Source organism: Puma concolor, chromosome D3 (assembly GCF_028749965.1).
Source record: "Puma concolor isolate L17-30 chromosome D3, mPumCon1.1.hap2, whole genome shotgun sequence".
Lineage (NCBI taxonomy): Eukaryota > Metazoa > Chordata > Mammalia > Carnivora > Felidae > Puma > Puma concolor.
The window spans coordinates 67,540,224-67,554,258 of record NC_141678.1 but is presented as its reverse complement, the minus strand read 5'-3'; the positions used below and the strand labels follow the sequence as shown (position 1 = coordinate 67,554,258).

General features: G+C 37.7%; 1 protein-coding gene across 8 annotated transcripts in view; it reads left to right on the top strand.

Moving 5' to 3' along the window:
• HDHD2 (haloacid dehalogenase like hydrolase domain containing 2) overlaps positions 1-14,035 on the top strand; it is a 37,383-nt gene that overhangs the window by 8,333 nt on the left and 15,015 nt on the right. For 4 of the 8 annotated variants that reach the window (XM_025931323.2, XM_025931324.2, XM_086682906.1 and 1 more), the window contains exons 2-4: positions 831-941; positions 4,628-4,836; positions 8,594-8,678. In XM_025931323.2, coding sequence (XP_025787108.2) covers positions 841-941; positions 4,628-4,836; positions 8,594-8,678 — 395 coding nt within the window. In that variant the 5' untranslated portion in view covers positions 831-840. Of the gene's footprint in view, positions 1-830; positions 947-4,627; positions 4,837-8,593; positions 8,679-14,035 lie in introns of all 8 variants that reach the window. The other 4 variants (XM_086682904.1, XM_086682902.1, XM_086682905.1 and 1 more) reach the window with 1 other exon arrangement.

Sequence of the window (14,035 nt, the reverse complement as noted above, 5' to 3'; positions counted from 1 at the left end):
TTGAGAGAGAGCATGAGCAGGGATGGGGCAGAGAAAGATGAAGAGAGAATCCCAAGCAGGCTCCGTGCTGCCAGCGCACAACCTCACATGGGGCTCGAACCTAAGAATCATGAGCTGAGCCAAAACCAAGAGTCAGACACTCAGCTAACTGAGCCACCCAGGTGCCCCTTTACTCTGTTATTTTTGAACCATGCAACTCTTTCACACTCGTCTGTATAAATGATGTAGTTCATAATAAACAAATTAAAGGGGAAAATACACAAAAGGAAAGTTGGATGTGGTTAAGGTAAGGAAAACATCTCCTGACTAAAATTACTAAACTAACTTGAAATTTCCTCTTCAGTAATCTGTAAATACTGGTAGCTCCTTGACCACATAGGCCGTATCAGAACATAATGGTGGAGATGGGCGATTAGAACATTTTCATTGTATATAACAAAAGACGAGAAAGATTTTGCCAATGATTTAGGGCTTCCATCACTCATTCTCAGAGTACATTTGCTCATATTTAAAAATAAATGAATGAATTGTTCCACCAAAAAGTTAATGTAAGAAATCTGAAAGTAAATAGTAACTTCTCTTTTAGCATTCCCCTTCCTATGGTTTTAATTCAAGGTTAAAAACAAAAACAAAAAACCTAACCATTGTAAAAGTCTATGGACCAAATTTTGGATTTTTGATTTTTAAAAACACATTTTCTTCCAGAAGAGCAGCAGCGTAACACTAAGCAGTATCTTTCTGGATATAAATGATATTTTTGAAGACTTACCAGTTTTTAATTGTCCATTGTTTCCTAAACTGTATTTTTAATTTCATTTGCTCTCTCCTAGGGAATGAAAGATGGCAGCACGCCGTGCGTTAAAAGCTGTTTTGGTGGATCTCAATGGCACACTTCACATTGAAGATGCAGCTGTGCCAGGCGCACAGGAAGCTCTTAAAAGGCAAGCTATTCTCCAGGTTCAGCTGACAAATATGTTTGTAAGTGCCATTTTACCAAGGCAGATCATTAGCTAAATGGATGGCCTTAAGATGGCACTTTCCCAGCTTACCAGATATACAGGAACTGCCTTGGGTTTAGCTAGAAGATGTATATACTGTAATAGCCTCCAAACGCTTGTGTTCTAAACCTTTATTAGGTTTGGCCTTTCAATCTAGTCTTTTTGTTCTTTGTGTATGTGTGGCTTTATCTAAGTCAGTAATGTAAATTTGGGAATGAAAACTCAAGATTCTAAATAATCTGGAATAAATAGCATTGGAAAAATCACAAATGAATTCTGGAATCACAAAGTGAAACACACACACATACACAGAGGCGTAGTTCTGCCCTCTCCCCCTTCACCCAAGACCTTGCATTGAGTGTGCAGCTCATCAAGTAACATTTAGTTAAGAGACTTGAAGTTTTTTTTTAAATTTTATTATTATTTTTTTTTTACCATTTACTTATTTTTGAGAGAGAGAGAGAGAGAGAAAGACAGAGCATGAGCGGGAGAGAGCAGAGAGAAAGGGAGACACAGAATCCGAAGCAGGCTCCAGGCTCTGAGCTGTCAGCACAGAGCCTGACACGGGGCTCGAACCCACGGACCATGAGATCATGACCTGAGCTGAAGTCGGACACTTAACCGACTGAGCTACCCAGTGCCCCAAGACTTGAAGTTTTATATTTATTTCCATCAACTAATTTAATGCTTTCAAAGGTTAGAGACTATCTTCTATTTCTGATGTATCAACCAACGGTATTTAACACAAGTCTAGATACAAGTTGAGACTATGGTAAAAGCTTGTTAGAGTGAACTGAATGTGAATGTTTGCTTCTGAGTTCTGAAAAAAAATACTCCGCCATATGACAGAGCTAATAATGCTAAGTACCTTCCTTTTAAAATAATTTAGGAAAGTTTTCAAAAATCAGCAATACTTAGCATGTGGTGCTTATCATTTTCCAACCTTAAAATATTCAAGAATGTGCTGTTACTCAAAAAATCTAGTGCCAGGTATTAGAGCAAAAGATTGACATGGATTTTGTATTCTCAAGGAGCTTATTTTCCATCTGGGGAAACACCAGACATGAAGAGCCTGGTATAATCTGCTAGGGTTCAGTTGGAATCTATCAGTTTAGTTAAAGTCATGATGTTCATTATACATGGGCAACGTGATCAAAGCCAAGAGCTTTTACTGCCATAATGATGAGCTTTCTGCTCTGGATTGAAAGCAAAATCTTTTTCTTTCTGGTGAACAATGAGTGACATCTCTAAGTAGCTCATAAACTGTGAGCCTGCCAGTCTGGGGGGACAGGAGCCTACAAGTTATTCTCTTACTGGCACTGGGCGGTTTCCATCCCAAAGAAATCACTATACTGTGTCACTTCTGGTTTTGGTTTCTTCCTTCCTTCCTCCCTCCCTCCCTCCCTACCTTCCTCCCTCCTTTTTTTCTTTTCTTTTCTTTTCTTTTCTTTTCTTTTCTTTTCTTTTCTTTTCTTTTCTTTTCTTTTCTTTTCTTTTTTTTCTTTCTTTCTTTCTTTCTTTCTTTCTTTCTTTCTTTCTTTCTTTCTTTCTTTCTTTCTTTCTTTCTTTCTTTCTATTTTAGAGAGAAAGAGAAGGTGAGCTGGGGAGAGAGGTAGAGGGAGAGAGAGAATCCCAAGCAGGCTCCATGTTTGATCCCATGAGCCTGGGATCATGACCTGAGCCGAAATCAAGAGTCAGACACTCAACTGACTGACCCACCTAGGCACCCCTGGTTTTGGTTTCTATGGAAACAAACAGACTAAGGGAAGTTGAGGGACTAGTAAAAAGAAAAGTTTTGTAAAAATCCTCATTAAAAGTGATGTGGTAATTTCACAACTTGAACTTGTTCATTTTTAATTATGTTAATAATAGTTATGTTGAAGTAATCAGTTTCTTTTGAGAGATAAGTTTAATATGTTTTTCAGAAGAGCTATCACACAGATATTATACAGTTAATCATGATTACAGTGAACCATTTAATCATGCAGATTTATTTAATGTTCTTTGGGTGAATACTTAAAAAGATTTTTTCTGACTTATATGCTTGCTTCTTTTAAATTGTTAGTGCTGGGGCGCCTGGGTAGCTTGGTTGGCTGAGCATCCAACTTCGGCTCAGGTCATGATCTTGTGGTCTGTGAGTTCGAGCCCCGCGTCGGGCTCTGTGCTGACAGCTCAGAGCCTGGAGCCTGCTTCAGATTCTGTGTTTCCTTCTCTCTCTGCCCCTCCCCTGCTCGTGCTCTCTCTCTCTCAAAAATAAACATTAAAAAATTTTTTAAATTGTGGTTAGTGCTATTACATTTTATGTCCATTCAAGATAGGCATAAAATAAAAAGCAACAGGGTATTAATATAAAATTTTAAATTTTTGCTAAATTAAAATTATTTTTAGATTTTAGATTAAAATATTGTAGAGCTGCGGCACCTGGGTGGCTCAGTCAGTTAAGGGTCTGACTTTTGATTTCTGCTCAGGTCATGATCTTACAGTCGTGAGTTCAAGCCCTGTGTCAAGCTCTGTGCTAACAATGCAGAGCCTGCTTGGGGTTCTCTCTTTCTCTCTCTCTCTCAAAATAAATATGTAAACTTTAAAAAATAAAATAGAATACTGTAGGACCAAGAAAATAATTTTTATTTTTAAAGAAAGCTTTCATGAATTCTCTTTCTGGTACCTGATTGCCAGTTTAGGTTCCAAAAGCAGATCATGGAATCAAAACAATCCTGTATGTAGATAGTTCAAGGGGAAAACACATTTCAGTGTGTAAAACTGGAATATGTCTTTGAGCAATCTAGATAGTTTCTGTTTCTTAACTTAGTAACACATGGGGGTCTACCAGTCTCTAATTGACTAGGAAGGAGGAAAAAACATTCTGAGATATCCCCTGTTCTCTTAGTGTAGATCAGAAGCTGTACCAGAACATGGATCAGAGTTCCGTCTCATCTGAGCTCTGCTGGCACCCAGCTGTGCAAAGCAGAGCAGTCACCGAACTTCTGCTGGCCTCTATTGTCCCGTGTTTGAGAGAAATTTGCACTGGTACACAATCTCTACAATAACTTTATCTCTCATAATCTGAGAGTATAGTAGTTACGGAGCTTTGTTTTTTTTTTTTTCACTTCTTTACTAAAACCCTGCGGTAAAACTTAGTTATTGAAGGCCCTCAAAAAGGTAAACATAGCTCTTACAATTTGACTTTGCAGCCTTTGGAGATTAAGCGGTCCATAGGACGTCTCTGAGGAGAGGGGTGCCTGAGGGGCTCAGTTGGTTGAATGTCGAACTCTGGATTTTGGCTCAGGTCATGATTCTAGTGTTGTGGGATTGAGCCCTGTGCTGACCATGGAGCTTGCTTAAGATATTCTCTCTCTCTCTCTCTCCCTCCCTGTCTCTCTCTCTCTCTCTCTCTCTCTCTCTCTCTCTCTCTACCCCCCATTCCATCCACCCCCCTCCACCCATCTCATTCTCTCTCTCTCAAAAAAAAAAAATATCTAGGTAGATTACAGAAAAGCTTATCTGCCATAAAAACATTTACTTGGTGACTTACCGTTCATTTTCTGACCTTTGGCAAGTGCTACCAAATTAGGTTGTATGGGGCTAGAATGTAAAAGCTGCCTATTGACATCTGAATTTTGCTTTCCCAGGTTACGTGGTGCTTCTGTAATGGTTAGGTTTGTGACCAATACAACCAAAGAGAGCAAGCAAGACCTATTGGAAAGGTTGAAAAAATTGGAGTTTGATATCTCTGAAGATGAAATATTCACTTCTCTGACTGCAGCCAGAAATTTAGTAGAGCAGAAACAGGTTCGACCCATGCTGCTAGTAGATGACCGGGCACTACCTGATTTCAAAGGTACAGGAAATTTGGAAAGATACAGAAATTGGTTCTTCATATTTGCTTATAAATCAGTCTTAAAACTGGACTTTTACAAGTGTTTGTTTTTCCCCAGACTTCCTCTTATTATTATTATTATTGAAATGGTCAAAAGTTTGAATCTAAATTCATGTTTCTCAAACCTGTTTTGACACACTGCACAGTAATACAATATGTAGTAACCCAATACATCTATGTGTGTGTTTATGTATGTTAAACAATGCTTACTCTATAAGGTGTTCTTTGTTTTCTGTTTGGTTTACTTGTTTGTTTGAATTTGATGCTGCTTAGAACCCTCCAGATTAGTTTCACAATCTGCTAAATGGATCATGGCCCACAGTTTGAAAAACCACAGGTCAAAATCATTTTGCATATTATAATCCTCAATTCAGGAGCCACCCTATTAATTTGATTAAATGAGATAAACTCAAGATCCTCTTACTTAAAGATAGATATTGGAATCTTACATTTTATTTCAATTTGTGTTAATAGAACTAATCTGATTCCACTTAAAAATGATTGATTATGGGGAATTTATATTTATGATGGGCATGGTTTTTGAGACTGATGAATAAATCTTAATAATGTGAAGAAAATTGATGTCATTCTGTATAGTGAAGTTTTTAGAAGATTAAACTTTTTTCGTTGGAAAACTTAACAGACTCTGGGAAAATATCCTGGTTTTATGAAGCTTTGTCACATTCCTTCTTTTTATAAATGATACTCAGAGTGAAATGACACAGTATAGAAAAATGGGTATATAAATACCTCATTATAAAACCATATGATGGCTTTACAGATAATGATTAGGGAAATTCAGCGTGCATATATAGTTAGGCTAAATCTCAAAACTTGTCCCATCAGGAGATAGACCAGTGTATCAAACAGTTATTATTTATAAGAAACAGAAGCCAACTTTGGCTGAATTAAATAGAAAATACATTTATTGGGGTGCCTGGGTGGCTCAAGTGAAGTGTTCAACTCTTGATTTCGGCTGAGGTCGTGATTTCACGGTTCATGAGTTAGAGCCCTGCATTGGGCTCTGTGCTGACAGTGTGAAGCCTTCTTGGGATTCTCCCTCTCTCTCTGTCTCTCAAAATACATAAGTAAACATTTTTTAAAAATACATTTATTAAAAGGATCTGAATGCTGGCAGGAATATAAAATGGTATACCTTCTATGGAGAGGAATTTGGCAATAGCTAGCAAAATCACATCTGAGGCAGAACTGCCCTTTGCAGGAATCTGCCCCTAAGAGATAGTTACAAAAATACACGATGACCTACAATCAAAGTTGTTCATTTTGGCCTTATTTGAAATAACAAAAGATTGGAAACAACCCAAATGTTATTAGAAGGGGCTCATTGGTTAAACTTACGATATGTCCACAAAAAATGGAATGCCTAAAAAATAAGGGCAAATTCTATCTCCTGATAAGGAGTGGCCTTCATAGGATATATTAAGTGAAAAAAGTAAGGTATAGAAAATCTGATGTATTTTCTGTGTAAGAAAATGAGAGGGAAATGGATATATATGTATACACACACACACACACGTATATATGAAACAAATATATGTATATATGTGTGTATATATGTATACATATGTACATATGTATATATATTTCATATTTGTGAAAGGAAAGTAAAGAATGATAAATAGGAAATGGAAAACTGGTTACCTAAAGGGGGAGGGAGGGAGAAAGGGATTAAGAGACAAGACTGCTCTACAAGTATCTTGTTATATAGCTTTGCCTTTGGAACTGTATATATATTTTGTATATTTAAAAGACTTCAAAAAGAAGCCAGTCCCTGAAAAATAAAATCAAATAGAAACAAATAAACTTAACTCTGCAATCAAGTTCATACCCACTGAGAGAAAAGAAGCACTTCAAGTGACTTTAAAATAAAATATTTTTACTCTTTGTTCATAGTAGGATAAATTCTAAGGATAAAAGAACTGCAAAGAAATTGTAAACTGCATTTAGTAGCCTTAGTGTTATTAGTAATGTTGGCTAGTATTATTTTGTTTTTAATGTTTATTTTTGAGAGAATCAGAAAGACCGAGTATGATTGGGGGAGGGGCAGAGAGAGCAGGAGAGAATCTGAAGCAGGCTCCAGGCTCTGACCCGTCAGCACAGAGCCTGACGTGGGCTCGAACTCATGAACCGTGAGATCATGACCTGAGCCAAAGTCGGATGCTTAACCTACTGAGCCACCCAGGTGCCCCTACGATTATTTTTTTTTTAATTTTTATTTATTTTTGAGAAAGAGAGTGGGGAAGGGGCAGAGAGAGACGGAGCGAGAATCCCAAGCAGGCTCCATGCGGTCAGCTTAGAACTCAGTATGGGGCTCAAATTCCCAAACCATGAGATCATGACCTGAGCTGAAACCAAGAGTTGGACGCTTAACTAACTGCACCACCCGGACACCCCTGTTATTATTATTTTTTTTAATATTTATTTATTTTGAGAGAGAAAGAGCATGCATGGGGGCAGAGAGGGAGGGGGAGAGAGAATCCCAGAAAGGCTCTGCGCTGTCCTGCAGAGCCCATTGAGGGGCTTGAACTTACGAACCATGAGATCATGACCTGAACTGAAATCAAAAGTCAGATGCTTAACTGACTGAGCCACCCAGGCGCCCAGATACTGTTATGTTTATTTTTTTTTTATTTTTTTATTTTTTATTTTTTTATTTTTTTTTGATACTGTTATGTTTAAAGCAAAGTAGTAATCATGCTAATGTTGGTAGTACCCAAAATGTTATGTGTAAGTGAAAAGAGATACAAATATAACAACAAATAAGCTATGTATTACTAATTTTGAATTTAAAATATCATTAACAACTCCCTTGTTCTCTTAAAAAATACACATTATTTGCTTTTCCACTGCCAAGGTCTAGAAGCAGTGACAAACAATGCTCAGAGGATGGTGTACTACCATTTCTGAATTACTCTACATTCGGGGCTACCAGTAAGGAGGAAATTGGAAACCTTGGGTATCTGCTCTTTCTATTTCTTCCCCTCACATTTTGGTGGACTCGATGATGCACATGGTTCAAGACAGGGAATGAGAAAGGCGAATAGGAATTGGTATGTGGATAATCCACAGAACCTTTAATCAGTCTTTTACTAATTGGCGATGGTGAATGTACTCGTTTGGTTCTCAGATCTGAAGTTCTGTTATCAGATACCAAGGCCTTAAACATGCTTTAATTATCAATTAATATTTGTGGAACTAAAACTAAATTAGGCATTTCAGTAGGAAACTATAGAATGAATCTACATTCCATATTTATCACGAGTGTGTTTGCCTCAACTGTGTCAATTAGAAAGTCTAATTTCCCTTGCCTCTTAGACTTTCAGTTCCTCATCAGTTGCTATTGATCTGATAGCTCATAGAGAACTCATGACTGTTCTTGTTGATTGTAATCAGCAAAGCTTTTTAAAGTTAGAAATTGTCACTTGTTCGAGAACATGAAGTTACAAGTTTCTGTGGAGATCTTCTAGTTACTGAGTAGCTGTAACACCATGCAAAAGGAATAGGCAAAAACACTAGAAGACCCTTTCCTTTAAGTATTATTTATACTTCCAAAGTATATTGGGCAGGATAATCTCTTAAATTTCAGATTATGGCTACAGTAAAAATTTGTATTTGATTGACTAAAGCTATTTTATTATAAAATGTATCATTACTGTTAATTGCATTTTTCAACAATTACATATTTTTCCTTTCCCAGGAATACAAACAAGTGATCCTAATGCTGTGGTCATAGGACTGGCACCAGAACATTTCCATTATCAAATTCTGAATCAAGCATTCTGGTAAGTCTTCAGCTATTTATTTTTCATCTGATCATATACTACTCTCTTCCCTTCCTTATTCTCTGTCATGTCAGGTTATAGATATATTTTACTTTCTGGCCACCCAAATTGTACATGACGATAGATATCTTCAAGATCACTTCAAGATCAACATTAAATCACATTGCTTACTATTTGCTTAGTTTTTTAAAAATAATCAATATGTTAAAAAGTGGTGATGATCTTTGGGGTTTTTCTGGTTTGTAGAATCAATATCCTCGGGCAGAAATTCATAATAAAATTGCAACTCTGAAGCTAGCAATTTTGTAATGGAACCCAAGTCCACCTGCTCGATGGGAAGCAAAGCCAATCACTGAGATACAGGTTTGCAGCAAGGAAAGCTTATTCGAGAGGCAGCCAGAGGAGGAGACCAGAGGACAAACCTCAAATCTGCCTCCCCAGAGAGGTAGAGAACAAGTGTTTTGTAATCATAGGGGTTGAGATTACATAAATATTGATGAAAAGGGCAGGAAAACTTACATGAGTATTCATGAGGAAAGATGGAGTGTGATCACTGAGCAAACATATATATGACATATCCCCATGTTCACTTTGGGGTGGAGATTTAACCCCAGAATAAGGCAAAATTCAGCCCCTGACATCAGGAGGTTATCTTAGGACAAAGAGAAGAAGGGGCTATGGGCATGCTCTGAGAGCTGGTATAAACTGAATGGGGTCTTGGGCTCATTATCTTAAGTAAGGAGTGCAGGGCTTTGCTTGTTCATAGACTGGAACCATATCAGATGACCTTGAGTCCAAGCTTCTGCAGAGACAGCTAGTGGATTTGTTAGTGGGATCTGAAAAGACAAAATAGCTGATTAAGGGGCAACAGTTCTCTGAAAAACAAGATTTAAACTTTCTGCTCGTTTTAACCTCGTCAATCCCGTGGGGCATAGTTTCAGTTTTATGTTTTATTATCATTTCTGTGATTCTCCATTGACTATGCTATTCTCTGAGGAAGATATCATCCAGGCTAACTCTCCAAAAACAGTACATGTGATTCCTCCTCCAATGACAGTCTAGGCTATCAAGAAAAGTTGACACATTTGGCCACACTTTCAGAGATTATTTGATAAGTGATAATGGTAGTCTGAACTGGGATGGTGGCAATAGGAATGAAGAAGCAGATTTAGGTAGTGTTGACATGACTTGATGGACGGCTGGGTTAAGGGGGTGAGGAAGACCAGTGAGTCAAGGAAAATGTCCAGATTTCTAATGTGAGCACATGTGACAGAACACTCCCAGTTAGGGTTCAGGAGGTGATAAGTTTAGGTTGGGGCTATTGGGCCTTTGGGGTATCTAAGTGGGGGTGTTCCAAAGGCTGTTGGTAGAAATGGGGGGAAATAACAACACGGAAAATGTTACAAACCTTCACTTGTGTGTCCATTTTTTTACGTGAACTTTTCACTGCTGCTTCAAAAAGAAGACGGCATACTGTTTCTCATACTTCCTAAGATAAATTGTGTCAGAATTTACCCGCAAATCTGCTCTAGAGTGAGATCGATCTTTTTCCTTGAATTTTTCATTTTTCATAGATTTTTCATTTTTCATCTTGTCTTTTATTTCTTGTCAAACCATTCATTAAACAGTGTAATTTGCCTTTGAATTTATGACGAGCTAAGTAGTTGTAAATATTGCATCAGGTTACACTGAACTTGTTAAAAAACTTTTAATAGCTTGGTAAATTTTTGGTATTTAATTACAAAGAATGCCATAAAAACATCATTTTCTTTCTAGTACAGAGATCTGCAAAAATCATTATAATGTGTACTTGATGTAGAATTCATTTCTTGATGTAGATGTCTAAGAATCAGAATGTTTTTAGGAAACTTTAAAATTCACTACAGGGTTCACACATCTGGGCACATTTTTTGCTGTTGCTCTTGGAAATGGATGTTCTCATGGACAGTCTTTATGGCCAAAACTAGCACTTTGGGAACATCCACCTTTTACCCCTGTATGAGCATTAATTTTAGAACCTCAGTTAATGGAACCTATGGCTACTTATGCACTTTTATTTGTGACTTTCTTAGTCACTGTGATGGTCAAGCCTTTGTCTAAAAGGAATGAACCCACTTTTTATAGCTGCTCAGTATCCATTTACTATATTTGCTGGAGAACCATTGCTATGCCATGTTGCTTGAAGATGTACTTTGGGGTATATAGTATTAAACTTTCTTTTGCTTCGCCTCCTTCAGTTATCCTCCTTTTGCTTCTTGGGGAAAGGGGCGGGTGGTTATCTGACGTGCTCCTTAAGTAAAATTTACAACTGTGCCATAATCAGTTTTCATTTAAAATAGAGAACTTGCTATGAATTCTTACTTCTGAACTTATCCCACTACCCTTTACCCATTTCTTTAACCACAGAATTCAAGGAGAAGGTATTGATCGATTTTAGCTGGTAATTTGGGAAGGACATATTTAATAGGAAGTTGGGAGGTCTCTGTCTTAGATGAATACTAGACTCAGGGTAATAAAAATGTACGTTGACATAATACTGACTTTGTAATTGCTCGGATGCTGTCTAATTAGTACACTTCCCTAACCATATTGATTTTTTTAAACACTACGTTTTAAAGCATTACAGTGCACTTATAGGTCAACTCTAATTTCACAAATGCACTTAACAGCTGGGTGGAGAATTAACAGAAGGATTTTAGGTCTTGCCCTTCTTTGCATATTGATGTCTCCACCGAGACTATGCCTCCCAACCAATGACTACAGCTGTTTGGATTGTGTGTGGCAAATACAGACATCTCAAATGAACCACCGATTAGCTAAATTACTATTCAGGTTGATAATGAGAATAAGCATTGGATTTTAAACCCCATTGCCTAGCTGCCTTGAATAACAGCTTCAGGGGCATATTGCCCTCAGGCAGATACATCAACCTTCCACATTACACTGCCTCTTATTTACTGTGTTTTGAATGGGTACTTCCCCGCCCCCCACAAATGCACAGTACAGTCTGTCTACAAACGTGTGTTAAATGTCTGAATGAAATTGAGAGCACTGAATTTAAAGAATTGATTTTGGGCAAGGATAGGAACCACCTATAAGGAGTAGATACGATTTGGGTTTGGATTCTGTAAGACATTCAAATCCTAAGAGCCGTTGGTTGGTGGCTTTCCCCCTTTTGTCTCCTACTAAAAGATAACAAAGTATAATATAATGAACACTCATATGCCTGTCAACCAGTTTAAGAAATGCAAACTGTCAACACATTTGATATCCTCTGCATATCCCTCCCCAATTTTATTGCCCAAGACCCAAAAGTAACCAAGGTTATGAATTTTGTGTTTATGGTTGTCATACATTTCTTTATACTTATACTACATACACAGGTATCCGTAGACAGTATGTAGTAGTATTTTGCGTGTTTTATATGGTACATATTCATCAATTTTCTTCATCTTCTGGTAGTATTGTATGAGTCATCAACGCAAATATCCAAAGCTCTAGTTCCTTCGTTTTCCCAGCTATAGTATGAGCTTGTAGCAAGGTTTTTTTTTTCATCTTCTGATCTGAGTTAGAAACCCAAAGCTTGAGCATTTTAGTAATGGACCAATTATAATTAAATTTGATGATCTCTATGAGGAGAAAGGCTGCTGGGCAAGCAGCTCACTTAATAACCTAACTTGAAGTTAGTGACAAAACTAAAAAAAAAAAAAAAAAAAAAAAAAAAAATCAGCACAAAAGTAATATGTCTTCATTGTAGAAAAGTTTAAATGTTCAAAAAAGAAAAAAGAATAAAATTACCTGTAATCCTGCCACCTAAAGAGAACCCCAGTTAACATGCTAGCACATAGCCCGTTTGTTTCCACGCACATAAATATTTAGATAAAAATAAGAATGTATGACACTGTGTGGTAACTTGCTTTTTAAAAGCTCCACGATGGGGGCACCTGAGTGGCTAAGTCTTCTGAGCGTCCAACTTTGGCTCCAGTCATGATCTCAGGGTTCTTGAGTTTGAGCCCCACATCGGGCTTGCTGCTGTCAGCTCAGAGCCTGTTTCGGATCCTCCGTCCTCCCCTCTCTCTCTGCCTCTCCCCTGCTCACACACACTGTCTCTCTCTCTCTCACTCAAAAATAAATAAACATTAAAAAAAATAATAACCCCACGATGTATTGTACATGTTTTTCTGTATTCTTTTTTTTTTTTTTATGTTTATTTTGAGAGAGAGAGAATCCCAAGCAGGCTCCATGCTCTCAGTGCAGAGCCTGGGGGAGGGCTCAAACTCATGAACCATGAAATCATGACCTGAGCTGAAAGTAAGAGTCAGATGCTTAACCAAGTGAGCCACCCAGGCTCCTGTTTTTCTATATTCTTTTTTTTTTTTTTTTTTTTAATTTTTTTTTCAACGTATTTATTTATTTTTGGGACAGAGAGAGACAGAGCATGAGTGGGGGAGGGGCAGAGAGAGAGGGAGACACAGAATCGGAAACAGGCTCCAGGCTCCGAGCCATCAGCCCAGAGCCTGACGCGGGGCTCGAACTCACGGACCGCGAGATCGTGACTTGGCTGAAGTCGGACGCTTAACCGACTGTGCCACCCAGGCGCCCCTGTTTTTCTATATTCTTAAGTAGTCTTCCAAAATGTGTTTGAGTCCCACAGCATATCCCAGTTTAAAAAGTGCAATAAATTGTGTAGCCGTCTGCTTCCCATTAGTTATTTCCAGGATTTTAAAGTTAGTTTTGAAAAAATGAGAACATGTTTTCTAAGCAGTATTCGTGTTAATTCCTTAAGATTGTGTTCAGAAGTATCATTGCTGGGTCAAAGGAATTTGGGGAAAAAATTGCAGAGAATAGCTTAACCTAGGAAAAATTAAAGTTGTTTTTTTTTTTCCCCCTAAATTAAGCGCAGCTGCCCTGGAGCTTCTAGAGGAGCTTATTAAGATGTCCTTATCACTGGAGATAAGTGACATCACAACTTTCACAGGTAAATGCAGAGATGCAGGCTGCTTAATGATAATGTTTCAGGACTTCGTTAATGACTTCTTTCCTATAATTGTTGCAAGGTACATGAGTCCCCAAAAAGTCTTAAAGGGGTGTAGAAATTAGGTTTTTTTGGTTTGGAGGAGGAGATTCTTATTACCGTGAATGGTTTTTGTTAAATATTGAATTGCTTTCTTCACCCCATCTCCTTAAGAAAGGAAATACGACGTTTACTCTGGTATATTCAGAAAGAGAAGAAGAGAAAGGGAAGAAAAAAATGAACGATACTGGCCTCAGATATTATGCATTTGGACAGTAACTCCTGAATTTTTTTCTAGGTGTTTGGAGCCCTGGATAAGAGCAGTTCCAAAACGATGTGGCAG